Source organism: Neofelis nebulosa, chromosome 11, assembly GCF_028018385.1.
Source record: "Neofelis nebulosa isolate mNeoNeb1 chromosome 11, mNeoNeb1.pri, whole genome shotgun sequence".
NCBI lineage: Eukaryota > Metazoa > Chordata > Mammalia > Carnivora > Felidae > Neofelis > Neofelis nebulosa.
Window position 1 is genome coordinate 77,602,910 of NC_080792.1, and position 27,271 is coordinate 77,630,180.

General features: G+C 48.4%; 1 protein-coding gene across 3 annotated transcripts; it reads right to left on the minus strand.

The window, feature by feature from the left end:
• Window positions 1-256: 256 nt before the first annotated feature.
• USP30 (ubiquitin specific peptidase 30) lies at window positions 257-26,997 on the minus strand. 3 transcript variants are annotated; one of them, XM_058691038.1, is made up of 13 exons: window positions 26,796-26,997; window positions 23,115-23,224; window positions 21,820-22,002; window positions 16,607-16,710; window positions 12,927-13,025; window positions 12,074-12,116; window positions 10,955-11,049; window positions 5,183-5,242; window positions 4,617-4,703; window positions 3,938-4,018; window positions 3,623-3,842; window positions 1,354-1,474; window positions 257-802 (listed from the first exon to the last, which is right to left on the minus strand). In XM_058691038.1, exons 1-13 carry the CDS (start codon window positions 26,876-26,878, stop codon window positions 538-540), a joined length of 1,551 nt encoding a protein of 516 aa, XP_058547021.1. In that variant the 5' UTR covers window positions 26,879-26,997; the 3' UTR covers window positions 257-537. The 3 variants fall into 3 exon arrangements, with proteins under 3 accessions (XP_058547021.1, XP_058547022.1, XP_058547020.1); XM_058691039.1 differs by having other exon boundaries at window positions 3,623-3,812; window positions 12,074-12,119; XM_058691037.1 differs by having other exon boundaries at window positions 12,074-12,119; window positions 26,796-26,994.
• Window positions 26,998-27,271: the final 274 nt, after the last annotated feature.

Consider the following 27,271-nt stretch of genomic DNA (forward strand, 5'->3'; position numbering starts at 1 on the left):
AGCTTTCCAAAAGTTCTTTATAGGACTCTTGGACAACGTATATTTTCCCAAATGGACGTGCTACAAAAGCAATCGAAAGGGAAAGGCACTTTTTCTTCTAAATTGTTGCCTTTAACAATTTCACCAATTCTCGTGAACGATTTTCATGGGCCTGCTTATTAAAAATAAAAGATCGGGGCTGAAACCAATCGGAGGATTAGACAAAGTTACCTCCCCTCTGAGAACACCTAATGTGGCCGAATATAAAAAAGGTGGCTTCCAGAGTTGGATTTCTTTTAATTAGCAGGTGAGTAAAAAGACGTTCTAGACAGAATGAATGCTGTCCCAGCACAAGGACACCGTCCGGTGCGCACCATTCAGGGAGCCTGATCTGGTTTGAACTGGGGCCACTGGCTCCTGCACGGAGCCTGCTCTTAGAACACACCAGAAGGCTGAGGACTCTAGTGGGGCCTCTTGCGTGCACACACACAGTCTGATTTTGCCTTGTTCCTGGCCCGTGTGGACAGTGCCGCGGCTCTAGCTCCGGAGCCGGGGTGGTCATTCCTCCGACCTGTACTCCCGGCCCTGGTGCTGCATCTTGGAAAGGACGCGCTCGTAAAACAGCAGGTAAGCGCTGGAGGACAGCACCTCCTGCAGGCTCGCCTTGCGGACGGTGTCATCGGAGATCCACAGCCACTGGTTGCTGGTGGAGAGAGGGTTCTTGGCCGAAGGTGGGGACCGTCGGTAAGTCACGAAGTGTCCTGAGTGCATGTCTCCATGGTGGACGACAACCGCCATCAGCCGGAAGAGGTACGTGGAGGAACTGAATGGGAGGAACGGATGCCAGTGGTTTACCGACAGGAAAAAGGGTTTCGGGCAAAAACAAAAAGAATCCTAGATATTCAGTGACGGGGGACTGATTCGATGGTACATCCGTACGAGTGATTACTACACAGCCATGACAATAGGGACTGATACTTACTGGCATGGGAAGATGCCCATTCCGTGAGTGTATGTACCCTGTGTGTAAGCACACGTACAACTTTAGAGCAGAAGGCTTTAGGGATTTAACTGCTGATCTCTACGTGGTATCCTGAGAAGTTTGAAATCTCCTTCTTCATACTCTATACATACATTCACACGTGTATACACAGAAGACGTATATTTAAATTCTACGTACTTTTAGAATTCTTATTTTTAAAGTGATTTCCGTTTTGGATGAAAACAGGAATGCGTAATAGTGAAATCACACCTTAAGATGAAAGAAAAATGTCCATCCACATTGGCATTCATTTCTGTGCTAAGCTAATTTTGGAAACCAAGAGAAACAGCAGCGACAACGGATGAAGAATGTGCCCCTGAAGAGTGGCTCACCTGTAGTCAGGAACAACTGGGAGGGGGAAGGGCATTGGGGCTGGCAGGGTAGGCAATAAAGATGGGGAGCAGGCGCCATTCATAAAAATTTGTGTTTTCGGACCCCCTGGCTGATTCAAAACTGCAAGAGAAAAAGGCCCAAGGCAATTACAAGTCGCAGTAGCTGTGGGTAAACAAAACATGGCTTCGATTACCTTGAGCTTAACTCCCCAGCAATGCTACAAAGAAAGAAAACCAAGTATTTCATTTTGTGTGATGTTGATTGCTAAAATGTCCTTTTTGTCCTTGACTGTTTAATCCCAGGTAGAAAACGTGTGTCTAGCTCCTGGTCTACTGTTCACTTTGAGAGCTCTGTGAACCTTAAAGCCTCCTATCCCTGATCCCTGTTTGCTAAAGACGCGCCAGAGTTAAGCTGTAGCTAATTTACTGACATTTCGACAAAGCCAAGCTTTCTCAACCTGGACACTACTGACACGTGGGCCGGATAATTCTTGGTTGTGGCGGGGGCTGTCCTGCGTGTGGCAGGATGTTTCTTGGCACCCCTGGCCTCTATCCACCAGATGCCAGTAACACCTGTCTCCCATTTGTGGCAACCAAAAACGCTACCAGCGACTGCCCAAAGTCTCCTGGGGGACAAAATTCCCTGGTGAGAACCACCGATCTAAACATTCTCTCTTCTTTAGTTGCCAGCTTCTAAAGAATACCAACGTGTAACAGCGTTAATAAATGTTTATGGACGCAGGTAAAATAACGAAGGAGATGCTGATGTCTTTTTTCCTTTCATGGGTCATTTTTGGGGGCCTATAAGTACCAAGTCAGTCACTGTGGGTCATATGGTGGCCATAGCCAGCATGCTGTGACGACTAGCAGACCTGCACCCCGCCCCCTGCTCCCCCCAGGAAAGGAAGAACCCAGAGTGAGGCAGCCCTTGATTTAAAACAGAAGCTAAGGGGCGCCTGGGTGGCTCAGTCGGTTGGGCGTTAGACTTCGGCTCAGGTCATGATCTTGCGGCTTGTGGGTTTGAGCCCCACGTCGGGCTCTGTGCTGACAGCTCAGAGCCTGGAGCCTGCTTCGGATTCTGTGTCTCCCTCTCTCTCTGCCTCTCCCCCTGCTCAAGCTCTGTCTCTCTCAAAAATAAACATTAAGAAAAAAATTTTTCAAACAGCGGCTAAGACTGAGCCCTCTTCCCACTACAGCTGCTTCTGACGTTCATCTATTGATCAACTGAGAAAAGGCAAAATACAGTCTCCCTGTGAAGGATGTCCTGCCAGGCCACACAACTATGGACGCAAGAAAGAATAAAAGCAGTAAAGGACGCTGAGTCAGGAGCATCTGGGGTGCGGGGAAGACAGCCGTCTGGCTTGACTGGGAGCAAATGTGGGGGCTGAGTGTGGGCTCAGAGCCCTTAGAGTCTATGGGTTTTCCCCGTCTATTTAATTCTAAAGAGCTCAATGTGTTAGATAAGATAGCTTTTAAAAACTGCCCAACACTGGGGCAGCTGCATAGCTCAGTCAGTTAAGTTCCCAGCTCTTGATTTCCACCCGGGTCATGATTCATAGTTTCATGAGTTCAAGCCTGCGTGAGCTCTGTGCTGAGGGTGTGGAGCCCACTCGGGATTCTCTGTCTCTCTCCCTGCCCCTCCCCCACATGCATTCTGTCTCTCTCAAAGTAAAACAAATTTAAAAACCTGCCCTTCACTACCTCTGGTTCTCTCCCAATGGACTAACACTTGCCCTCAGACCAGTCATTTTGCCGCCTGGGGCCTCCGATTTTCCCCTCAGCGGGGCTGAGGGTCCTAAGAGCTACCTGTGGTACTGGGGCCCGACTCCATCATTCATCTCTGGCGAGGACAGCAGCGGAACTAGATCAATAAGGAATTCAGTAACGAAGAAGTCAGTGATCATTAGCCAGGACCCTCCCTCCCCGCGTCACCCGTATAAACGAGATGACCATACTGGGGGAAAAAATTCACTGGACTGCTCAGAGCCCACGAGCATTCAGTCAAAAGACCAGAAGGCGATGTTAAGGTTGTCTTCCCAAATTTTTTCAACTATGATTTATCGTTTTTAAAACCATACATCTCATGACTATGGACGTTTGACCTCTTTTAAAGGGATCTTCCCCCTCACACTCCCAGTGCTGCCGTTCTCAGGTATTTAAGCCACCACCGGACAAGCTCCCTCGCAGCATAAGGGTCCCAGAAGGCGGTGACACCAAATCCCTTTTCTCTGTGCCGCACGTCCCGTGCGTCGGCTCCTGGGGCACGCACCTGATCTGGGGGCGGCCGGCCCGTCCTGCAGGTCGAGTGAGGGCCCCGCGCTCTCGCCGGGCTTAGGGCTGTGCTGCCCGGGTCTGTGCCCCAGGAGGTGGTACTTGTAGATGTCCATCATCAGGAACTCATTGAACTGCACGTGCTCATGGCGCTTCAGGGGCGTGCCGTGGCTGGACCAGCTCAGCCGCTGCAGGTGGATGCACAGACACTGAGGGAGCTGCGGGCGAGAGAAACCGAGGCAGCAGGCTGTCGGGGGCGGCACACGGCGGGTCCCTGAGAGCTAGGCCGACAAGGTGTGTGGCGTGGGCTCACCTTCCCTAGTTTCAGCTGCTTGACAAAGGTGGTCCTCTGGTGTTCCACCTTCTCCCCATCCAACGTCCCTTTGGCTTCAATCTGAAATGAAAGGAACCTCTCTGCAGAATCTCTTGTAACGCAACATCTGCGGCAAACCGCAGGGCCGACCGGTGTTCCGCCTGGATTCAGCTGGCGCCCGACTTTGACCTGCTGAAGGAGCTCAGCCCCCCAGTTAATCGTGACCTGTTGTCAGTTTTAGTCGTCAAGTGACAGTGACAGAGGGGGCAAGAGAAGTGAGGCAGGAACGCTAGAACTCTGATGTGGGCACGTCGCCTGTTCTGTGTCTTCAAAAATTCTGCTCCACATGGTTCCTCTTCTTCAGAGGATGAATCACAAATGCTTATGGGAGTCGGGCAGGGCAGGTAAGCGTCAGTACAGCAGGGCGTGAGACAAGGGGGCTGGGGGGGGGGGCATATGTCCTGTCTCAAAGCACAGCAGAGTCTTCCTGTAAACATTCTGTGGATGAAGTAAAACTCATCCAGAAAAGAGGTTTGGTCCATGGGCTACTGATTTCCCAGCCAAGTTACGTGACTGTGGCTAAAACGACCATCCGGGCATAGTCAGAAGAGTTCGCTGTGAGAGGCGCTCTATCAGGACACACAGGCCTAGGGGGGGACACTGGGGCTTAGGGGCATACCTGCGTACAGTTGTCACATACGACGTCCCGCACTGATTCTGATGAGATAAAGTGGTGAAGGCAGTGGTCCAGGGTCAGTGGATGCCCCTGAAGCACCAGAAAACAAAATTCACGATTACAACTTAAAAGAGAGCTATACTGAAACTCTTAACAGATGGCAGTGTGATCCCAGAGCTTTATTTGCTTTATGGCCAATAAAGCTTCACAGATACTACTGGACATTCCCTGAGCAAAGTGGAGCTCAAGGCACCCTAGGCCTGCTCCTACGAGCTATTACGTAACATTGTAGAAACTTAAGGACTTCTACACTGTTTTAGATATCTTTGCATTTGAGAGTAACACGTGTATGTACACTCAAGCCAAAATTCCTGCAGCCAGAGAAAAACCATCCACTTTCTTCTCCCCCCACATCAGGCCATGGTACCACACGCGACAACTAAGACAGGTTCAGCCAACCAAGCGTCTGAGTAACGCACAGCACCTCAGCTACACAAAATGCCTCAAAGCCCTTTCAGACTTAAATGTCTCCAAGACAGACCCCAAATAAACCATCGCTCAATACGTACCCATGTGGCAGCTGGAATACTCAGTGAAAGGCTATCGAAGGTATCGAATCGAACGGGACTCTGAAACAAACAGTGCAGAAAATCCAGAAAGGATGCAGGTTCAAGTCAAAGCTTTACAGATGGGAAGACACATGCCTATGAAACAGTTTAATATTTAGACGCCCAACATTTCCATAATGGAACACAGTGTACTTACCCAGAAGCAAATTCTAGGACAAACAACCTTGTCAACGTAACGGGCACAGTAATACCGAAGCACAGCTTGTGAGGTAACTACAGAACATGCCTGACCCAGCAATGTAGGGATTTTATCCTCAGGAAATAACCCTGGACAAAACTACAAGGATGTTCATCACGGCATCATTTAAATCGGCACAATGTGAATAACTGAAGTTTCTAGGGAATGATTAAATAAATTACATCATGTCCACATTAAAAACAGTATAGAAGAATCATATGCGTAATCAGAAAAGATGTGCCTGTTATGGTATTAGTTGCAAAAAAAAAAAACAAAAACAAAAACAAAAAGCCAGATGATAAAATAGGGTAAGAGTTCCTGCTTTTGGTGATGACAGAGTAGCTTGGCTAGACTAGCTGTCCTGAGATAACGCATATAAATTCTGGACCAAAACAAAACACGGCAACTGGAGAGCTACCGTCAACGCTTGGGAAGACAGGAACTCCGTGGGGAGATTTCCACTGTGTGACTTGTTGCCCAGGGGTGCTCCCCAGTCTCGCAGTTCAGTGTTGAGTGGAAAAAAGCAGCAGTCTTACAGGATGGAGGTATCAGAGGACTGAGTTCAGGGCTGGTAAAGAGGCTGGAGGAAATCCCAGAAAGAGGACAGCCACAGAGAGGAGGAACCCCCAGATCAATGTATAAACCCTGCCCAATTCCAAGGCAGGCACACGCCCGTGTGCACACCCACACCAGACATGCGGGCAAACTCCAGGGGCCTGGCAAAAAGCAGAAGCTAGAAGCTGAAAACACTCAGCAGAGATTTTGCTGCCCGATGTGGGGAAGACAGTTGGGCTTTGAGCTCAGCCAAGTTAACTGTACGCCAGAAGAGAATTCATTTTTTAGAGAAACGTAACAGAATCCAAAGTCTCTACTACGATGTTAATTAATATGCAATAAGAAATGACTAGACATACACTACGAAGAAAGAAGAAAATGTGAGCCATGGTGAACGACCCTACGGATTGACCTGGATACTGAAATGAGCACAAGGACCTCAGCGAGAACTATGACAAACATGCTCAAGGACACAAAGGAGAGAGTTATTTAGTCCTGGTGGAGGACAAACGGGCAGTCTCGGTAGATATCCAGCAACTATGAAGAACTAAAAAGAAATTATACAACCAAGAGCACAGTAACCAAAATGAAAACTCTGCTGGACAAGCACACAAATGGCGACGGCGAGGAGTCTGTGAACTTGAAGACAAGTAAACAGGAATTATCCAATCTAAAGGACATGGAGGAAAGAGGCTGAAGAAAAGCGAACCAAGCCTCAGTGAGCTGTGGAACAGTACCACGCGAACCAACAAGCAGAGAAAGGGGCATAAAATTTGGGGGGAAATTAATGGCAAAAAATATGTACAAGTTTGGTGAAAGACATGTACAGATACATGAAATTCAGCAAATTCCAAGCAAATACAAAGAAAACCATACCTGGGCACAGCATGGACAAACTGCTGAAACTCAAAAATAAAGAGAAAACCTTGTAAGCAGGCAGAGAAAAAAAATGACACTGTACCTACAGGAGAACGGTATGAATCATGCCGACTGTGCATTAGAAAAACTGGAGGCCAGAAGACCACAGAACAATGCCTTCAAAGTGGTGAACTGCAAGGAAACAAGGCATGGGTGGGGGCCGCCCCTTCCAGTTTGGAGGTAGGGGGCGACAGGAGAGAGAATGGAGGGTGGAATTTGCGCTAAGAGATTGGGCCCTGGCTCTGCCAGTCTGTGAGGCTGGGGCACGGCTCATGTCCTCAGGGGGCTCTGACTGGCAGGGTGGAGGGCATTCGGTGGGGAAGACGGGTGGGAGCTCAAATAGCAGCCTACGATGGCTCGGCTCCGCCCCCCAAGGGATGATGTCACTCCCATGAATCCACTTCCGGGCCTATCTTTCTGCTTCAGTGGCTTACTCAGTTATTCTTTGCCTGATGCTCAAGTGTATGCTTCAAACACCACAGGTGGCCGTGGCGGGATCAGAAGGGGTGGGCAGGAAGAGTGGGGAGCAAGGAGAGAGAAGGAGGACTCTGTTATCTAGAACAATTACTGGAAATTCACCAGCTACAGCCCAAGGTAAAGCTGTGAGGTTCCTTCTGTCCCTGTTAGGTTGCTCAAGAAGTAATGCGTTTTTTTTTTTTTTTTCTTTTTTAATGTGTATTTATTTTTGAGAGAGAGTGCAGGAGAGGGGCAGAGAGAGAAAGGGACAGAAGATCCGAAGCAGGCTCTGCTGACAGCAGTGAGCCTGATGCGGGGCTGGAACCCATGAGCTGTGAGATCATGGCCTGAGCTGAAATTGGACGCTCAACCTACTGAGCCACCCAGGCACCCCAGTAATGCGCTCTTCGGAGCTCATCAGCAAGGCACAGAGAGACACCACAGTAACGCCTCCTTGAAGGCCTTTCTTCCCCTACAACTCTTCACCTAGACCTTCCCCTTTTCCCTTCCTTTTCCTGGCATTGTAAAACAGTAAGTCAACTGTGGGAGGTATCTGGACACAAGGGTTTTCCTGCACCGTAAGCGGATGCGAAGCAATCCTTCGTGCCCTGCCAGGCTGGTCTTCCCTTCCACAGACTGAGATGACTTTGTGGTCATCCATGTCCTAATGAGACACCATGGCTGGAAACAGACGTGCCGAATTAGTTCAGTCAAAAAAGCAAACAAATCAAATCAAACCAAACCACAACAGCAGCAACCCCAAATCTGTATCTAACAAAACTATTCTCAAAAAGAAAAAAAAAAGGCAAAATGGAAGCCTTTTCATGTAAATGAAAACTAAATAAACTTGTTGCCAATAACCTAAGAAATGTTAAAGGAATCTTTTTAGGCTGAAGGGGAAAAACATCCAATGGACTTGCGTCTACAGAAAGGACCAAAGAACACTGAGAATGGTAAATAGAAAACATTTCTTCAAAAACGTCTTTTAAACACATAAAGTGCTTAAAGCAAAAATTATGACATTATCGTGGAGTTTATAATTTGTAGACGTAATATATACGACAAAAATACTACAGAAAAGGGGGTAATAGAACTCTACTTTTGTAAGTTTCCTGTATTTTACAGGGAGTATATTAACTCTGAATAGACCAGGATACATGAAAATTGCAAGATGTAATCACACACACACACACACACACACACACACACACACCCTCCCCATGTAAAAAAGTAGAGCTAAAAAGCCAATGGAGGAATTACAATGGAATACTCAGAAGTATTCAATTAACCCAAAGGAAGGCAGGAAAGGAAACACAGAGGAACAAAAAAATTCTATGAGACAAACAGTAAACAAACGGTAAACTAACAGACTTAAGTCCAACCACATACTTACGTTTAAACATAAATGGACTAAGCACACTAATCAAAAGGCAAATTGTCAAACTGAACCCAATCATATGCTGTCTACAAAAGCTACACTTCAAATACAAAGGCAAAAATTAGCTCAATAATAAGAGAATAGAGGGGCACCTGGGTGGCTCAGTCGGTTGAGTGTCCAACTTCGGCTCAGGTCATGATCTCGAGGTCCGTGAGTTCGAGCCCCACATCGGGCTCTGTGCTGACAGCTCAGAGCCTAGAGCCCGCTTCAGATTCTGTGTCTCCCTCTCTCCGCCCCTCCCCCACTCATGCTCTGTCTCTCTCTCTGTCAAAAATAACTAAACTTAAATAAGAGGATAGATAGATAGATAGATAGATAGATAAATTAGAGAACAAAAAGAGATATCCTATAGAAACACTAGTTAGAAACTAATGGGACGCAATAGACTATTAAAACAAGGAGGCTTACCAAAGACATAGAAGGATATTTTATCAGGAAAGTAAGAGTCAACTCATCATAACAGCCCATATGTATACACCTAATAGCAAAGCCTCACAAGAAATTCTACGAAAATAAAAGAAAGAAAAACATGGGAATGCAAGCTGGTGCAGCCACTCTGGAAAACAGTATGGAGGTTCCTCAAAACACTAAAAACAGACCTACCCTATGACACAGCAATTGCACTACTAGGTATTTACCCAAGGGATACAGGTGTGCTGTTTCGAAGGGACACATGCACCCCCATGCTTATAGCAGCGCTATCAACAATAGCCAAAGTATGGAAAGAGCCCAAATGTCCATTGAGGGATGAATGCATAAAGAAGATGTGGTATATATACACAATGGAGTATTCCTCGGCAATCAAAAGAATGAAATCTTGCCATTTGCAACTAGGTGGATGGAACTGGAGGGTATTATGCTAAGTGAAATTAGTCAGTCAGAGAAAGACAAAAATCATATGACTTCACTCATAGGAGGACTTTAAGAGACAAAAGAGATGAACATAAGGGAAGGGAAACAAAAATAATATAAAAACAGGGAGGGGGACAAAACAGAAGAGACTCATAAATATGGAGAACAAACAGAGGGTTACTGGAGGGAGGGGGGGGCGGATGGGCTAAACAGGTAAAGGGCATTAAGGAATCTACTCCTGAAATCATTGTTGCACTATATGCTAACTAATTTGGATGTAAATTAAAACAAGTAAAATTAAACAGACAGGAAAGAAAGAAAGAAAGAAAGAAAGAAAGAAAGAAAGAAAGAAAGAAAGAAAGAAAGAAAGAAAGAAAGAAAGAAAAACAGATAATTCTAGCAAATAATTAAGGAAGAAACAATACCAAGCTTAACCAAAGTCCTTCAGGAAACAGGAGGAAGGAACACTTCCCAGCTTATTTTATGAGTATAGTATAATCCTCATAACAAAACCTGACAAAAGACATTACAAGAAACCGTAAGACCAATATTCCTCACGAACACAGACACTAATCTCCTTTAGATAATATTAGCAAACCAAACCCGGTAATATACGTAAAAGAATACATCACAATACAGCGGGGTTAATTCTGGAAACACAAGGCTGGTTTAACATTAGAAAAATCAATCACTGCAACTCACCATATTAAGAGAATAAAAGAAAAACATGATGCTGAGTGTAAGAAGCTAGTCACAAAGGACCACATATGGTACGATTCCGTGTGTATGAAATGTCCAGAAGAGGCAAATCTATAGAGACAGAAGTAGGTCAGTGGTCGCCAGGGGCTACAAGTGTGGGGGAGATGGAGAGAAACTGCTAATGGGTATGGGCGTTTTTGGCAGGGGTTGAAAATATCCTAAAATGGATCAAGGTGCTAATTACGCAATTCTCCATTTTTGTATTTATGTCAGAAATTTTCCAAATAAAAAGTTATTTTAAAACATCAAAGCAAAAAAACAAAGACAAAAAAACCCCCAAGCAAGAGAATCTATCGTGCCTACCATCCGTAGGGACCCAGCCTTGAGACTCGAATTCCTGCCAATCCACAATGGGTCTGCCATCAGTGCAGAAAATGCCCCTGAGGGTCAAAGGACAGCTTGACACTGACTAAAGGGAGGCGGTCAGTCCACTCTGTGCGCAGAGCCCAGGCGATCACAAGCGCTATATACCAATGTCAGTCATTCTCCAGATGCTTCACGAATCTTAACTTGAAAGAAAACCATAGAAAATACCAAGTTCTGCTATTGTAATTACCTGGTGCTCACAGTGTTTGCAGACCATGTTGCTCGTAAGTCTTCCATGGAAGGGATGCTGGGATTTCCAGTGATTGGACGTGGGATGAGGTGACCCTGGAACACAGAACACGTCTGGATATGCCACTTCCAGCCCCTTGGTACCAACCTCAAAATTCACCCTCCTTTTCAGTACGTGGTAGGAACTCTCCTCTTTAGAAAAAAAATGTTCCTGGAAGGTAAACTGAAATAGCTTTCCTTGCTGACTTCCATCAAAAAAAAAAAAAACAAAAAAAAACCCGTTCCCTTTCACAGGAGAATTGATACAGGTCCTTAAATGTGGTTTCCGTATAATGGGTACAGCCACATTTAAAAAAGGAATTTGTGTTGAATAATGGATTTTCACACTCACTTTAAAATGTTTGCGATGTCCAAAGATGGATACCACAAGGCAACATTCCAGAAAGTGAGATAAACGTCTGAAAGCCATCAGAATAAGCAAGTTCTGAAAAACCGGGACTTTTTTTGATAGGATGGGAGTTAGAGGAATAAAGAGCGTGGTGTGCTAGTCAGAAAACTCGCACCCTAGACTCAGGCAACCCTGGGCTGGGTCCCAGCTGTGTCACCTCATCTCTGTGAGCCTCGTTAAGATGCTGCACCCACTGGCACCCAGTCTTGGGCTCAAAAGCTAACCGTTATTATCACTTACTGACGCACAAAGGAATCAGTTTGTCTTATTTTCCCCCCTCTCAAGTTTAGGTCTTAAGGAAACAATTCCTTCTAAGGAGGACTGTGATCATTTGCTGAGGACATGACAGTTTCAGCTTTATTAAGTTCCTCGAGTGAGATCAAGGCAAGAAGGTAGAAAGAAAACCCCTGTCTGAGGTGGAAATAGGTCCGTTACTTTTGTTCGGAGCGGGACACCAAGCAAGGCCCTGGTGTGAGGGGAACGATTCAAGACGGTCCGAGCGAACAATGGAAAGCTGTTTCCAAAACACGAGCTCCTTTGCAAGTACGCACAGTTCGAGCTGGATTGGATGTCACCAGGAAAAAAAACACCACAGTTTTTCCTAAACAACAAATCGTTGTCACATCTCAAAAGTACCCATGTTCTGTGTTACAGTTCAAGGGGAATGATTACCTCTCGTACGGCAGGTTATTTGTTTAGGAGTTATCTCTGGCTGCTGCTGTAGGGAAAAAAGAAGAATGAAAACAGACTGAAAACCCAGCCGCAATCCCTTCTACCACCCTCACGCCGCTCCTAGAGCTTACAAGCTTCTCTGCTCATGGCCCCACTTAAACCCGACTTTTAACAAGACATCCTAAAAGTAGCCCTGGTGATCCTCTCTGGTTGGTGACTGTACCCAAGCATCAAATGCAATCAAAACACGTTTCCTCTCTCTGGAATATTCCCTCCCATCCCTCTGCTAGTTAACTTTTACCAACTCCCTAATATCTATAGTGTTCTAGGGAAATGAGGATTCATTTAGCATTCCTACGGCTCCTTCTTCCCTAGATTAGATGGGGGGGGCAAGGGGGAAGAAACACCTCTTCTTCTCAAAGCCAATACAAATCGTAGTAATGAATCATTTTAAAGAGGCTTGGTACCCTAACCAAAGTCACCAATTGCAAAGTTTACAGCTTAAGACAATCCCCCAGCCCCACTCCCACTAGTAATTTTTATTGAGACTTTCTTTTTGACAGAGAGAGACGGAGTGTGCGCATGTGCACGCACGGAGGGAGGGGCAGAGGGAGAAAGAGCATCCCAAACAGGGCCCAAGCCCAGCACAGTGCCCGACGCGGGGCTCGGTCCCACAACCGTGAGATCATGACCTTAGCTGACACCAAGAGCCGGATGCTTAACCGACTGAGCCACCCGGGCGCCCCGAGACTTACCGTGGAGTTGAAAGTGGTGCAAAGATTACACTTGTGCTCCCTATACCTATTAAATATGCACGAACCACATACACGTATTGAGAGGATTAATGACTTACCTCCAGGGAGTGCACATCAAACAAATGTGTGACCCGGGGCTGCCGGTCCCGCTCATCTTCCAAGGACGAGGTAATGACGTGGAATAACTCGTGGGCGTCCTGTCACAGGGCAAAGCTGCCTCAGAGAGGCCCGAGGAGGCTGGGGCCGCATCAGAACCGCCCTGCGTGGACCACCAGGCACACCTGCAGCCACTGGGGCAGAATCTGCCCCCCACCTTCTCAAGGTTCAGCCCATCGACAGCTACCTCCCCGACGCTTTCCCCGTAAAGGCCCTTCGACTAAGGGGCTCAAGGGGAGAGAGGAGGAAAGCAAGCTTGGGGCACAGGGCTGCCTTCACACCTGCCACCTCCCAGCCTGTCTCAGCTTTGTCAACATGGCCCTGACCTCCGCCCCGCCTACTTTTGTTGTGGTGGTGGTAAAACAAACACATCACATAAACGTTACGGCTTTAATCATTTTGAAGCGTACAGTTCCATAGGGTTAGGTACGTCCACACGTCGTGTCACCGTCACCACGGCCCATTCTCCGAACCGTCCCAGCTTCCCCAACTGAAACTCTGTTCCAGTCAAATATCAACTCCCAGCCCCTTCCTCCCTGGGCCTGGGCACCCACCATTCCACTCTCGGTCTCGCAAAATCTGGCCACTCTCAGAAACTCACAGAAGGAATCACACAGTATTTGTCCTTCTGTGACCGGCTTGCTACACTCAGCACAATGTCCTCAAGGCCCGTCCACGCTATAGCCCGGCTCACAATTTCCTTCCTTGTTTCCCATCTCAGGCCTGTCCTTTGCACTCCGGCCTGAGCGGCCGGCCTACATCTTCACACAGGGCCCCTTCTCATCCTTCACGTTTCTGCCGGAAAGGCACCTGCGCAAGGAGACCCTCCCGCGGGGACTCTCCCCGACTCAGCCCCCCCCCCCCCCCCCCCCCCCCCCAGCCAGTGCAGCGGGTCCTCTACCCGAGACACAGCCCGAATCCCAGAGGACTCTGTCTCCCCTGCCCCAACCCTCTCTGCCTCCCCTGCCTCTGAGGCAGGCCATCCCAGGCCCGGACACCTGTTCTGGCCTCTCCACTTCCCTCTCTGCTCCCTCTGCCCGGCTCCGGTCCCTCGGGTACAGCACGTGCCGTTCACACATAAATCAGGTCACGGCGGGTGCCTATAAAGCCTCCAGTGGTTCCCCCACTGCACACCGAGTAGAAACCCCCCTCCGGCCCAGGGCACCGGCTGCCCCGCGCAACCCGCCCCCTGCCACCGTCCGAGCGCCCTCCCCTCCGTGGCTCTGCTGCCGCCGGCCCCAGCCACACCGACCTCCCTGTCCTTCCCAAACACCGCAGCCTCGAGGCTTTCGCCCCGCACCCAGGCTCTTCACAGGACTCACTTCGTTTCAGACTTCAGGTCCCAGCAAAAATCTCGGGTCTCCAGAAGAGTCTTCTCTACCTGAAGGAGTCCCCCCACTGCTCTTCTCTCCCCGCCAGCGCCAGGCCCCTGACACTCGCACGGTCACTGTCACATCGGCACGCTTATCTTGTGGTTAGCACATTTTGAAATGACCTCTTTACTGTCCACAGAAACCTGCAAGCCATGTTTGCCGCTAGAACCCCAGGCCCCGCACAAGCCCTGCCCGAGGCAGGCATTCGATAGGTATTTGTTGCAGGGGACGAACCACTGGATTCTACGCCTGAGATCATCATTGCGCTACATGCTAACTAACTTGGATGTAAACTTAAAAAAAAATAAATATTTGTTGCACGTATAAATGAAGCCCCTCCTAGGCTATGAATGGCCGTGATGGAGAGTGATGGAGGTACAAAGCTAAAGGGCAAGGCCCTCGAAGGACGCACAACCCAGGGGTGGACGCGGCAGCCTGGCTATTTATCGAGTGACGCTGCCGCAGCCTGAAAGGGACCAGCTTTTCCAGGGCAGCTCACAGACAAGGCATCTGGACCAACCCTTGAAGCTGGAGCAGGGGTTCGCCAGAGGGAAAAATCTCAAGACAAGATGCCGTCAGACCCAACCCTATCGTGTCTGTGAGCCACGGAGCTCCTCGGCCTCGAGGAAAGGAAGGTATCGCAGACGAGGGCGGGGCTTCGGCGGGCACTTTAGCACCAGCGGGGCTCCAGCCCTGGCTCTGCCACTCAGAGAGCCGTGTGACTTCGGGCAAGCCACCCTGCTCCTCCGAGCATCGGCGTTCTCATCCGCAAGACGGGGACAGTGACCGTGAGTCCTGACGGGGTCGTAGTGAGGATTAAATCAGAGAACTCAACGGAGGCACAGTGGCCCAACACAGCTGCCACAGCCCTGGCTCTAGACCCTGAAGAGTGGTTGACGGTGCGAGTCTGCTGCTGACCGACTAGGTCAGTAAAGCGGAGATGCGGACAAGGCCCTGGGCCAGTAGCTCTGGCTGCCTCCAGAGGGCAAGAGGCTGGCGGCCAGCCATGCTTGCCTCTTTCCCGTGCACAGCGCAGGGCTCAGTGACTGCCACCTGCTGAAGCTGCTGGAAATACATCCAAGGAGTGACTGGAACTGCAGTCAAGGGTCCTTGACAGACAAGCACGACTTAGCAAAGGTATCCGATGTCCCTGGGACTACATCTCAGCCATTCTCTCGGGTTAGAGAGAGGAAAATGCAGCTAAATCGTGCCAGTTACCAGAGGAGGATTTAGTAAGGATTTTCTAAATGGAGAAACGTTTCAACATACAAGGGATTCGTCGAGATGCGTTGTAAGGAAGTAGAAAGAGCGTCAACACCCGGTTTACAAAGTAACGCCTGTGCAGCTTCAGACTGAACTGGAAACAGAGGTAGTCTTTAAAAACAAGGGGGGCTGGGAAGCCTTCCCCCCCTCACTTTTCAGCGTTTTTAAACGCATTTCACTCCTGCCCCACCCTTGTGAGGACCCACGGGCTGTCTCCCGTTTCTTGGGTCTATTATCTGGATGGTGGAGGCAGAAGCCGCCCACGCAAAGCTGGTCCCGAGACCGTCCTGGAAAGGTAGCCAGGGAGGCCGTACCAGCACATCACCGGAAGCTAAACGCCCTGTCCCTACAACTTAACTCTCAGCTTCGGTCTCAGACTCACCGTCGGCAATAGCAGCGGTCTGAGGGGGTGGGGTGTGGTCAGGACCAAAAAAGGCAGTGACCCTGCAGTTGTGGGAAAGGGAGTATGAGTGGCTGGAAGAAGGCCCTGGGGGTGCATGTGACAGCTGCTCAAGTTCTGGGGCTACTTCAATTCATCTAGCCTCTAAAAACGGATTTCTTTTTAAAAATGGGGGTGTGGTTCAAAAAAGCCCCTCTGAACCCCAAAGGTAAAGCCACCCGCCTCTCTGAAAGATCCAGGTGGCCCTGGTATCCAATGACGTGCAAAGTCACTCCAGAACAAAAAGAGGTTGGCTCTTTGGCAATGAGGTGTTCCTGCCCTATCCTGCTAACCTTTCCACCCAACGGGTAAGAAACAAACAAAACCCGCTGCATTTCTCCTCTGATCGCGAGAATGGGAACAGAACTTGCGATCTGGTCCCAGAATACTAAGGCAGGCTAGAATGCCACAGAAATGTACACTGAAGGCAGGCGAGCGCAAGGTCGATACTGGCATTTTTTCTTCATGCCTTAGCAACGAGGCTACTTTTCAGCCGTCATCGCGAGCTCAGGCCCCAGCGCGTTAGCGGGCAGAATGGGAGGTTCACCTGTTCTTCAAATGAAGAGATCTGCCATCTGTACATTCTTAAGACATCCAACAAGCAGCTCGCATCTAAGACCTCATCGTCAGTAACTTCTTGGCAGGACAAAGCTGGAAACCAAAAAGGTGACGCCGTTAGTAAATTCACTAGCCTAACAACAAGCCAGGAAACCTGTCCTGCACAACATATCAAAGCTAATTAAGCCTCTCGCTGTAAAATCCACCTTGAGTTATGGTTCTTTCATTATTCCTCTTTCTAGCCTCAACCAATGCACAGAGGGCTGTTAGGCACCGTGTATTTGCTGAAGGAATGTGATCTTTCATGAGGCTATAGCATTTAAATGAAGTACTTGATTTCGGCTATTTGAATTATCGTCATCGATATAAATTGTTGCGAGATTCCTCCTGAATGAAATGATTTTAACTCACAACTCTGAAGGCGGGAGGCCCCTGAAGACTTCATCTAGTCCAACCCACACTCAGTGCTTAACCCCCTCGCCCCACCCCACCCAACAGGACTCTCTCTGGGGCCACGGGGCCTCTGCTAGTATCTGTCTGCACTGGAGTTTCTGATCATCACGGGACAAGCTCTACAGGGCAGCATGAAAGGGTCTGCTGAGTAGTTCACTTTTCAGTCATATGTAAAACCAAGCCTAACAAACAAAAATGAACGTGTGACGGGCTCACGAGTCTATACTGTCATCACAGCTAGATCAAGGGTTGGCAAGCTGTTTCTGTAACGGGTCTGACGGTAGGCGTTTTAGGCTCTGTGGGCTCTGCCGCGACTCCTCAACTCTGCTGCTGTGGCACCAAGGCAGCCAGACCGCAAGTAAGTGGGCATGGCTGTTTGAATAAAACTTTATTTGCAAAAACAGGCCGCAGAGCAGACCTGACCCACGGGCCAGAGTTTGAGGACTCCTGATCCTGACGGCCCCCTTCCATCACATGCCTCGCCGGCCCAGCGCTGCTAGACAGAGTGTGGGACATAAAAATTACAGGGGCCCGCCACCTCTGTGCAGTTTCCCGAGTTCAACTACCTCCAGACCGACTAAGCCAGCCTGTTGCTTCTCTTTAATTTGCAGTTGGTAAACTGGAGACAGTCCTTTGGACACTTCCGGCTCTGACTCAGGAGCCTGAACGTGGTGGGGACTTTGGCGGGGGGGGGGGGGGGGGGGGGGGGGTAGCCTGTGGAGAAGCAGCAGCCCGGGGAGCCAGTGCTAAGTCCTGAGGCTCCTCTTAGCACTGAGGACCCTGGTGTCACATCTTTACCCTCCAGAACAAAGGGCGCCCATTAGGACAGCAACCGAGCCTCCTTCTTCCTCTTACGCCCCTCAAGCAGCCTGTGTGGTAGCTTTTTTCCTCTCAAGGAAAATTTTAATGTCTCCTTTAGCCTAATTTTGCTAGCAATATCCACTAACTTTCATGTCCTATGATTCATGTCCTAGCAGTCTGACTTTCTCAGGATCTACTGCAGGCATACACAGGCCCGTGTGCACTAGGGGCACGTACAAGACCATTCGCTGGGGCCCATCTATGACCACAAGGCACCGGAAGCCAACAGCTAAATAAACTGAGGTATCCTGACGTTCTGGATACTGCACAATTGTGAAAGTGAATGAGGTTTGCAAATCACATATCTGATAAGGGACTGATATCCAGAACGTGTTAAAAGCTCCCCAAACTCAACAACAACAAAAACACAGACGACCCAATTCAAAAATGGACAAGGGACTTGAGTAGACATTTATAAAAAAAAAACAAAAACGATCAAAACAACTATACAAATGGCCACACAAAAACTTACGCGCAACATCACTTATCAGTAGGGAAATGCAGATCAAAACCACAATGAGAAATCACTTCACGCCCATTATGGCTACTATCAAAAAGACAGACAATAACGAGCGTGAGCGAGGAGGTGGAGAACTGGAACCCTCTGCACACCTGTTGGTGTGAATGCAAACTGGTGCAGCTGCTCTGGAAAACGGTATAGTGGGGCGCCTGGGTGGCGCAGTCGGTTAAGCGTCCGACTTCAGCCAGGTCAGGATCTCGCGGTCCGTGAGTTCGAGCCCCGCGTCGGGCTCTGGGCTGATGGCTCGGAGCCTGGAGCCTGTTTCCGATTCTGTGTCTCCCTCTCTCTCTGCCCCTCCCCCGTTCATGCTCTGTCTCTCTCTGTCCCAAAAATAAATAAAAAGTGTTGAAAAAAAAAAATTAAAAAAAAAAAAAAATGGAAAACGGTATAGTGATTCCTCAAAAACATTAAACGGAATGACCATTTGGTGCAGCAATCCCACTTGGAGGTATACAACCAAAACAATAAAAAGCAGGGACACGAGTAGGTAGGTATCTGCACACCCGCGTTCACAGCAGCATCATTCACAAAAGCCAAAGGTGGAAACAACCCACACGTCCCTTGACTTATGAGTGGATGAACAAAATGTGGTATGTACATACAATGGAGCATTATTCATAGTTAGCCTTAAAAAGGAACAGAATTCTGACACCTGCTACCACACGGATGAACTTCAAGGATGCTGTGCTGAGTGAAACAAGCCGGACACACAAGGACAAATATTCTATGACTCCACTTCTATGAGATACAGAGTCAAACTCAGAGACAGGGAGTAAAAGAGTGGTTTCCAGGGTCTGGGGACAGAGGAGAATGGGAAGTCACTACCTAACGGATACAGAATTTCGATATGGGATGATGGAAAAGTTCTGGTGATGAAGAGGGGTATGGTTGCAGAGCAATGTGAATGTACTCAGTGCCACATAAATGTGCACTTAAAAACGGTTAAGATGGTAAGTTTTATGTTATGGGTATCCTGCCGCAATTTTTAAAAACTGGGCAACAGAGGGGCGCCTGGGTGGCTTAGTCTGTTAAGCATCCGACTCTTGATTTTGGCTCAAGTCACGATCCTGCGGTGTGCAGGTTCGAGCCCCACCTCGGCCTCCGCGCTGGCAGTGCAGTCTGCTTGGGATTCTCCCTTTCTGTCCCTCCCCTGCTCTTTCAAAAAATGAATAAATAAAAAAAATTTTTTTAGTTAAAAAAACCCCAAAAACAAAAAACTGGGCAATGGAAATGAGTAGGCAATTCACAGAAGACAGAAGACCAATAAACTCACAAAAGAGAAAAAAAATGAAGGAGGTAAAGCTATATGTAGGTACATGGACATTTCTCCAATATGTATTAGATTATTTACTTAGGAAAAAACATAAGTGAGACAATATATAATTTTTGTGGGTACTTAAAAACATATTTCAATGCATAGAAAACAGCCTGGAAGGATACACTTATATTTTACTTTGTGAAGAAAGGAGGGGAACAGGATTGGGGCAGTGATAAAGGGAACTATTATGGCCTTATGTAATGGTTTAATTTTTTACAAGGAGAATTTGTTCATGCATTACTTGTATAATTAAAAATTACCTCTAAAAACCAAAATAAAAAGTCACTGAGAAGCAGACACAGAGAGGGGAGAACAGACTGAGGTGGAGTGGCCCTGCACGGCTCTGGCTCCCAGCACAGCATCACGCGTGTGAAAAGGGGAGACCGGAGGTCACGCTAGGACAGCTCCTGAACCTGCATTATACTGCCTGTAGGGACATTTCAGCTTTTCACTCTGGAATGGTATTTATTTTTAACAGGGTAGTAGAAGATTTTTAAAAATTTTTTTTATTTATGTTTATTTTTGAGAGAGACAGAAAGAGAGCGTGAGCGGGGGAGGAGCAGAGAGAGAGGGAGACACAGAATCCAAAGCAGGCTCCAGGCTCTGAGCTGTCAAAACAGAGCCCAACGTGGGGCTCAAACCCATGAACCGTGAGATCATGACCTGAGCCGAAGTGGGACGCTCAACCGACTGAGGCACCCAGGCACCCCTAGAAGAAATTATTTTCAAACTGCCTGTTATACAGAACAGTAGAACTCACTTTCCATGTCAGGCTGGGCTCGCCGGGGAAAACACCCCAGGGAAGCAACAATGAGCTGTTTTTTAAATCCATTTTCTTCCTGACTGTGAGAGTAAGCTGTAGAAATATGGTTGTTTTGTTTTCTCTTAATGTTCCCAAACTGTCAATTGCACAAGACCAAAACGGCCTGTCCGGCCTTTATCTGTGGACATTTTTGCTTTGCTGAAGTCAAATTACATTGTATTTTGAACACTGCTCTTTTTAAACTCGGTATCACAGCCTATGCCTCGCCCAAATTAAAAAAACAATACAACACAACACTTTATAAAGATGATTCATAACGGCTACGTAATATTTCGTTGACTGCTTAATCATTCTACTGCTGGACATCGACATTTTCTACCCCCTGCCCTCCTTTGTAACAAAGTGTTGGGAGATCTTTGTACATACAATAGCATTTCCCAAATCATGTTCTGTGGAATGTCCTTGGGATGTTAACAGATGTTATGGGAGGAAAAACTAGTTCTACAGTCAAAAGAACTGGCCTAAAAATGAAGTTGGACTGGTGATTTCCTTTACCGATACACCCTTTACCAAGACTGTTATATATGTGACTTCCCAAGCTCGGGGTTGCTGTTCAGCCATTCCTAAACTGGCTTGCTCTCAGAATTCCATTTCAGGCGAGTGCAAATCACGGTCGGCAGAATTATTAGGTCAAATGGAACCGGGCGTTTTGCAAGCTATCACTGTGTGGTTCCAAGCTGCTTTCCAGAAAGTCTGCCCTACGTTACACCACCACCAGCACATGTGAACACGTCACCCATCAGAACTGTGGATTGTTCAGTCTTTGCTGACAAGCAAAACGACGATAACCCCTCCAGTATGCTATTTATATTTCTCCGATGATGGCCACGTTGACTATTTGAGGGTCTGTTAGATAACACTGTGAACCTGCATACAATCTGTACTATTTCTTCTGCGAATTACCTTACCTCTTAGGCTAAGACACTTCTTTTCTTTAAACTTTAATAAACCAGAGTACTTCTCACCATCAAAATGCTTAAGTGGCAGTGGATGTGTTTTCTTCCCTAAAAAAGCCTATTAATAAGCTGACGATAATTTAAAAATGGCTACATCTTTAATTAAAAAAATAGCTGTTTGTATCTACTGGACCCTCTGTGTTTTGTTTGTTTGTTTTCCATAACGATCTGTACGATCTTTTTTCACACAAAGGCTATTAACCTTTTGCCTGTCACCTGGGCTGCTGCTTTCAAAACGCACACAATCCCCTTTAAACTCCCAGTTAGATACCTTTGAGGAGGTGCAACAAGGTTAAGGATAAATACTGGTGTGGGGGGGGCTCCTTCTGATCCCTGGTGTACTGGGTGGTAAACTCTTCCAGCCACTTGATGAAAGCGGGGCAGGCAGACAAGCCTTGCAGCAGGGAGTTCATGAAGCAGGTGTTCCCTAAGTTGACCAGCCCGGGCACCAGCCCTGAAAAAGTCGGGGGAAGAAGACAACAGCACATCACATGGGACCGGCTCTTTTTTTCTCTCCCATTTGGGAGCCAGAGTTTCTGCACTGTGGCCTGGAGTTTAAAATCCCAATCTCACAAAGTCCGTGCCCACTGACATCGGGGGCCAGGCATTCGATCCGCGCCGAGGCCCGGTCCTAGTGTGGCTCCTTCAGGAGACTGTAAACGACAGAAGGAGGTCCCCCGTCACGTGTTACATCTGAAGGCCGCCACGGTGTCTGGCACAGTTTGGTTTACGCTGAGTATACAAAAACACTTAGTAACAACATCTCTCTCTTTCGCCCCTTTTCTCCCTCCTTTGATAAGAAAGCAATGTTTCTCAGAACAGAAGAAAACAATTGCTCTTTTGTTGCTCCCCAGGACAATGATCTTGTTCTTAGAATCAGTTCAAAAGACACCACCACAGCAACTGTGATCAGTCTTTCTGCAAAGAGATCAACAAAACCTGACGTACTTCCCTCTTCTGCTGAAACCTTTTTAAGAAACTTTTCTTTAATGCAAAGTTCTCAAACGTGCACAAAAGAAGAGAGGATACGTAACGGACTCTAATCGGAACCACCCCCAGATTTAACAACGTTCAACATTTTGTTCCACCTATCCCCTTTTTGGTTTGCTTGTTGTTGCTGACTTTTAATCAACACAGTGAGAGCAGCATTTACAAGAGGGGGTACTTTTTTAAGGAAAGAGAATTTTGTATTAAAGACACTAACTTGAAACGTTTACTCGTGACTAGCTGCTGGTCAGTGAACCCACAAGCGCGTCACACAATGAGTCAGTTGTGGCACTGAACAACACGAGTACCATGTTAAGGAGAACAGCCACGTGAACTTTTTCATTACGGAGCACGTCTCAAACTCGAGACTGTAGAGGGGGTGAAACAGAAATCTTTTCACTACAGGGTCTAAAATAATGAGTCGTTAAAATGAACTTCTCTTTTTAAAAGAAAGTACTGTTCAGAAACCGAAGATACAAGAGAACAACAACAACAAAACCCTCCCTTTTTTGTACTGTTTTGGGACGGGAAGGGCTGGGGTCAAGGGCACAGACTAGGCTGCGATGACCTCATTCTTACCTTTTCTACGCTTCTTTCTTTCCGTAATGGGACCCCAAATCACATAGATCCCTGCGGCAAGGGCAGCAGCAAGTCCCCCTATAACACCCCAGTTCTTCATGACTTTATATCTAAAAAAGAAAATAGGCTTACACTCTTCCCTCATCATGGACACAATACGTATGACTATAGACACAGGTGCACAGAAATAACATTTCATCAAAATAACCCAATGGCCCACCAAACACCTCACTTTCAAGTTGAGGTAATGATACTGTTAGGATTATGTCTTGAAAATCAGCACGTTCAGACGTCAGGATTTAAAACCGAAGTCAGAGCACAGAAGCCCCATCTCCCTCAGGGGGCATGCCAAGGTTCTCCCCTTACTCTGCCTCCCACGCTGCTGTCACACAGGCCACCTCAGGACCTTTGCACTGCTCCTCCCTCTGCCTAGAATGCTCCCTCCCTGCCGGATCACTGCATGGCTCTCTCTTACCTCCCCTTCATCTCTTTTTTTTTTTTTTCATTTTTTTTAATGTTTGTTTATTTTTGAGAGACACAGGGTGCAAGCGGGGAAGGGGCAGAGAGAGAGGGAGACAGAATCCGAAACAGGCTCTAGGCTCTGAGCTGTCAGCACAGAGCCTGACACCGGGCTCACGTGGAGCCGTGAGATCATGATGTGGGGCTTGACTCAAGAGCCATGAGATCATGTCATCTGGGCCAAAGTGGGACACTTAGCCAACTGAGCCACCCAGGCGCCCCCCTCCCCTTCACTTCTAACCAACAATTAGAACCTGTACTCCTGGTTCCTTTTACCCAGTTCTGCTTTTTCTTTTTACCACCTTCTAATGTAACATTCACTCATTAACTAGGGCTATTGTCTGTCTCCCCCACTGGAATGCAAGTCCCTGTGGGCAGAGATCTTTGTCTCTTTTACTCACTGGCATATCCCAAGTCTCTAGATCATGCCTGGCAACTAACAGGTTCCTAATAATATTTACTGAATGACTGGATACTGGAGACAACATATAGAAATACTAAATAGGGAAGGGGCATACTATATATAGCATAACCGATCTACTAAACATTTACTAAATTAAAATTTTTTTAATTTGAGGCTTGGCTTAAACACTGAAGTTATTTTACTACAAACGAAGACATTTCAGCAATTTAAAACACTGTTTTTATGCAAAGTTATGTATTTCCACCAAATAAGACAAACTATATGTGTGTGTGTGTGTGTGTATACACATACATACAACATATACTGGTATATATGTGTTAGATATGTGTATATATGTGTGTGTAATATATTCTTATGCCAATATTTGGCTCCCGTGAACATTGTTTTGAGCTCAGCTCAGTCAACATTAACTCGATGAGGAGTCACTAGTGATATGAGTAACTCTGTCTCCGACAACCAACACCTCCCTAAGGTCACAACTAATACGATACATAACTGATAACGGAATTCCAAATCAATCTTTGTTCTCCTAAGACAGAGTCCATAGAACATGCACAGAGCTGGGTTAGGAAAGGACAGGTGCATTAATCTGGCTCAATTCTGGTTTTTCTATTCCTCAGGGCATCATTCCACTTTCGCAGCCTCGGTTCTGTTACCTGTGCAATGGGCACAATCACGAGATCCAGCTCATGGAATTCTCAGAATCAAACAAGCACTAATGCACAGGATGCAAAGTAAGGGCTCGGGGAGCCTGGGTGCCTCAGTCAGTTAAGCATCCAACTCTTGAGAGCAGCTCAGGTCGTGATCTCACGGTTGTGAGATCGAGCCCCGCGTCGGGACTCTGTGCTGAGCGTGGAGCCTGCTTGTGATTCTCTCACCTTCTGCCCCTCCCACGCTCACGTGCTCTCTCTCAAAATAAGTAAATATTTAAAAAAAAACCCAGAGGGCTTAATAAACGTTAGCTGCTACAATTATTAAGTATTATAATCTCAATTTCATTTGTGAAAGCTATTCTTGAATTTCTTCGTGCACTACTGTGCTGACTTCCACACAACAGGTGCGTTAACGAAACTGCCCTGAAAGGTTAAAAAGAACCATCACTGAAAGCATAAAAAAAGTTTTTTTAAATGTTTATTGATTTTTGTGAGAGAGACTGAGCATGAGCAGAGGAGGGCAGAGAGAGAGACAGACACAGAATCCGAAGCAGGTTCCGGGCTCTGAGCTGTCAGCACAGAGCCCGACAGGGGGCTCGAACCCAGGAACGGTGAGATCATGACCACAGCCGAAGTCGGCCGCTCAACCGACTGAGCCACCCAGGCGCCCCTAACCAAACACCAATATTTAGGGGTGCATACTCTATGCCAGGCACTGTGATGATCTTATCCCATCCTCAGAACAATCCCACAGAGGTAGATTTTATTATCATCTCCATTTTCACGGATGAGGAAACCAAGAGACGAGCCAACTCCGTCAAAGTGAGAGAGACCGCGGGGATCTGAGCGCATGCCCGTCGGGCTGCCGGGTCTGTGCTGGAAACCACAAACCTCGTGCGGGAACCTGAAGGACAGAGCGTCGAAGGGATGGGAGCGGGGGCTTGCCCAGGTCCTCCGCAGGGTATGGACAAAAACCCCAGCACATGGTGACTCCGGAAACCCCATTCCCCTGCAAAATGACAACCCGAGGAGAGTAGTGGGGTCTGGGAGTAAAAAGACCTGTCTTCTCCCCCAGCTCTACTGTGAGGTCAGCTGTAGGCAAAGCCGACTCGGGGCCTGTTTGCCACCTGCAGAATGGGGGCACTGGACAGGACGGCCGCTGAGGGCTCCCAGCCCTGGGAGCTCCCTAAACCTGCTCCAGTTCCAGAGGAAGGAAGCTGAGATGAGCGGCAGGTCTCAGTCATTTAGGGTCAGGAATGGGGGTGCAGCGCTCAGCTCTCAAGCCTGGAGCCTGTGGGAGGATGAGTAAGAGAAGGGAAATAGGGACCCTGACACGATTGGGGGACCCATACTATTGGGGTTCCTAGCAGGAATGGGAGACCATACCAGGACTGGAAGCCTTCACAGGTTAAGGGGTGCTGATCGGTTCAGGGACTCTTGCAAGATAGAGATTCACTAATAAGATTGAGAATCAGCGATCCCTGGCTTAACTAGGCGGTGGGGGGTGGGGGGCAACAGGAATAGGGGTACTGCCCAAATCGAGGAAGACCCGGGGTGCTTTGCAGGGCGTGAGAGCACCGTGGCAGGATTGGGGAGCGCGGGCAGACCAGGAACTGACATGGCTGGGGAGTCCGGAAGGACTGGGGGTGCCCTGAAAGGATTAAGGGGTCCTGGGAGGCCTGCGAGGCCCTGAGAGGTCTGAGGGGCACTGGCAGAATTCGGGGCTTTGACGAGCCCGAGGGTGTCTGGAAGTTCTGGAGACAAGGACAGGATTGGAGGAGGCAGTGGCGGGCGGGGATGGGAGGGCAGGGCGCTGAGAGAATTTGGGGCGCTAGAAGAACTGGGGAGGGCTGACAGAACTGCGTTGCCGAACAACTGGAGGCCCTGGAGGCCCATCCCCCGTCCCGCCTCGGGGCCTGGGTCTCCTACCAAGCCCGACGCAGAAACCTCCAGAATGCTCGCTCCGGCCCCGGGGACCCTGCCAGGGCCGTGAAAAGGCCGCCACAGGCCCAGGCTGGGGACCCTGGCCCCGGCCTCTCCGGCCGCCCCCTCCCCGCCACCACCCCCCCCCCCCCCCAGGCTCACCTGACGGCCGCCCCGGTCCGCAGGAAGCGCTGGATGGCCCTGTCGGCCGCGGTCATCGCCGCCTGGGCCCGGGAGCTCAGCATCGCGGCCGCGCGGGAGACCCGCCGCCGCGCCCCCCGCCGCCACCACCTCGCTGAACTGAGGGCTCCGAAGGCTCCCGAGGCGGCGGAACCCGCGGCCACAGTCCCAGCTCCTCCGGGGAAGGTAGGCCGGGGACCGGCTCCCCGGAGAACCGGAAGCAGCCGCCGCCGGAGAACAAGAGACGACGGACCACATCCTTGTTTTTCTTTTTCCCCGCTTAGCAACGCGCGCGGGCGTCGGTTACCGAGGGAGGCCCTGCGGCCCGCTTGGTTTTTCAAGTTTTGTTCGGGCTCCGTTCGTTTTACATACAGATGTCCCACTTCCAGCCCCTGGGGTCATTTTAATTTTCTTCGTTATGAAGAGGGCAGCCCAGCCCGAAAGCGGGGATCAGGCCT

What these genes read in the sequence shown, in the direction of transcription:
- USP30 (XM_058691037.1), bottom strand. Translation starts at nt 26,878, where the DNA reads ATGCTGAGCTCCCGGGCCCAGGCGGCGATGACCGCGGCCGACAGGGCC. An exon ending in AAGAAAGAAGCGTAGAAAAG is followed by an intron (nt 22,003 to 23,114) that starts GTAAGAATGAGG and finishes CGACTTTTTCAG; the next exon opens with GGCTGGTGCCCGGGCTGGTC. An exon ending in CTTGTTGCACCTCCTCAAAG is followed by an intron (nt 16,711 to 21,819) that starts GTATCTAACTGG and finishes TTTGGTTTCCAG; the next exon opens with CTTTGTCCTGCCAAGAAGTT.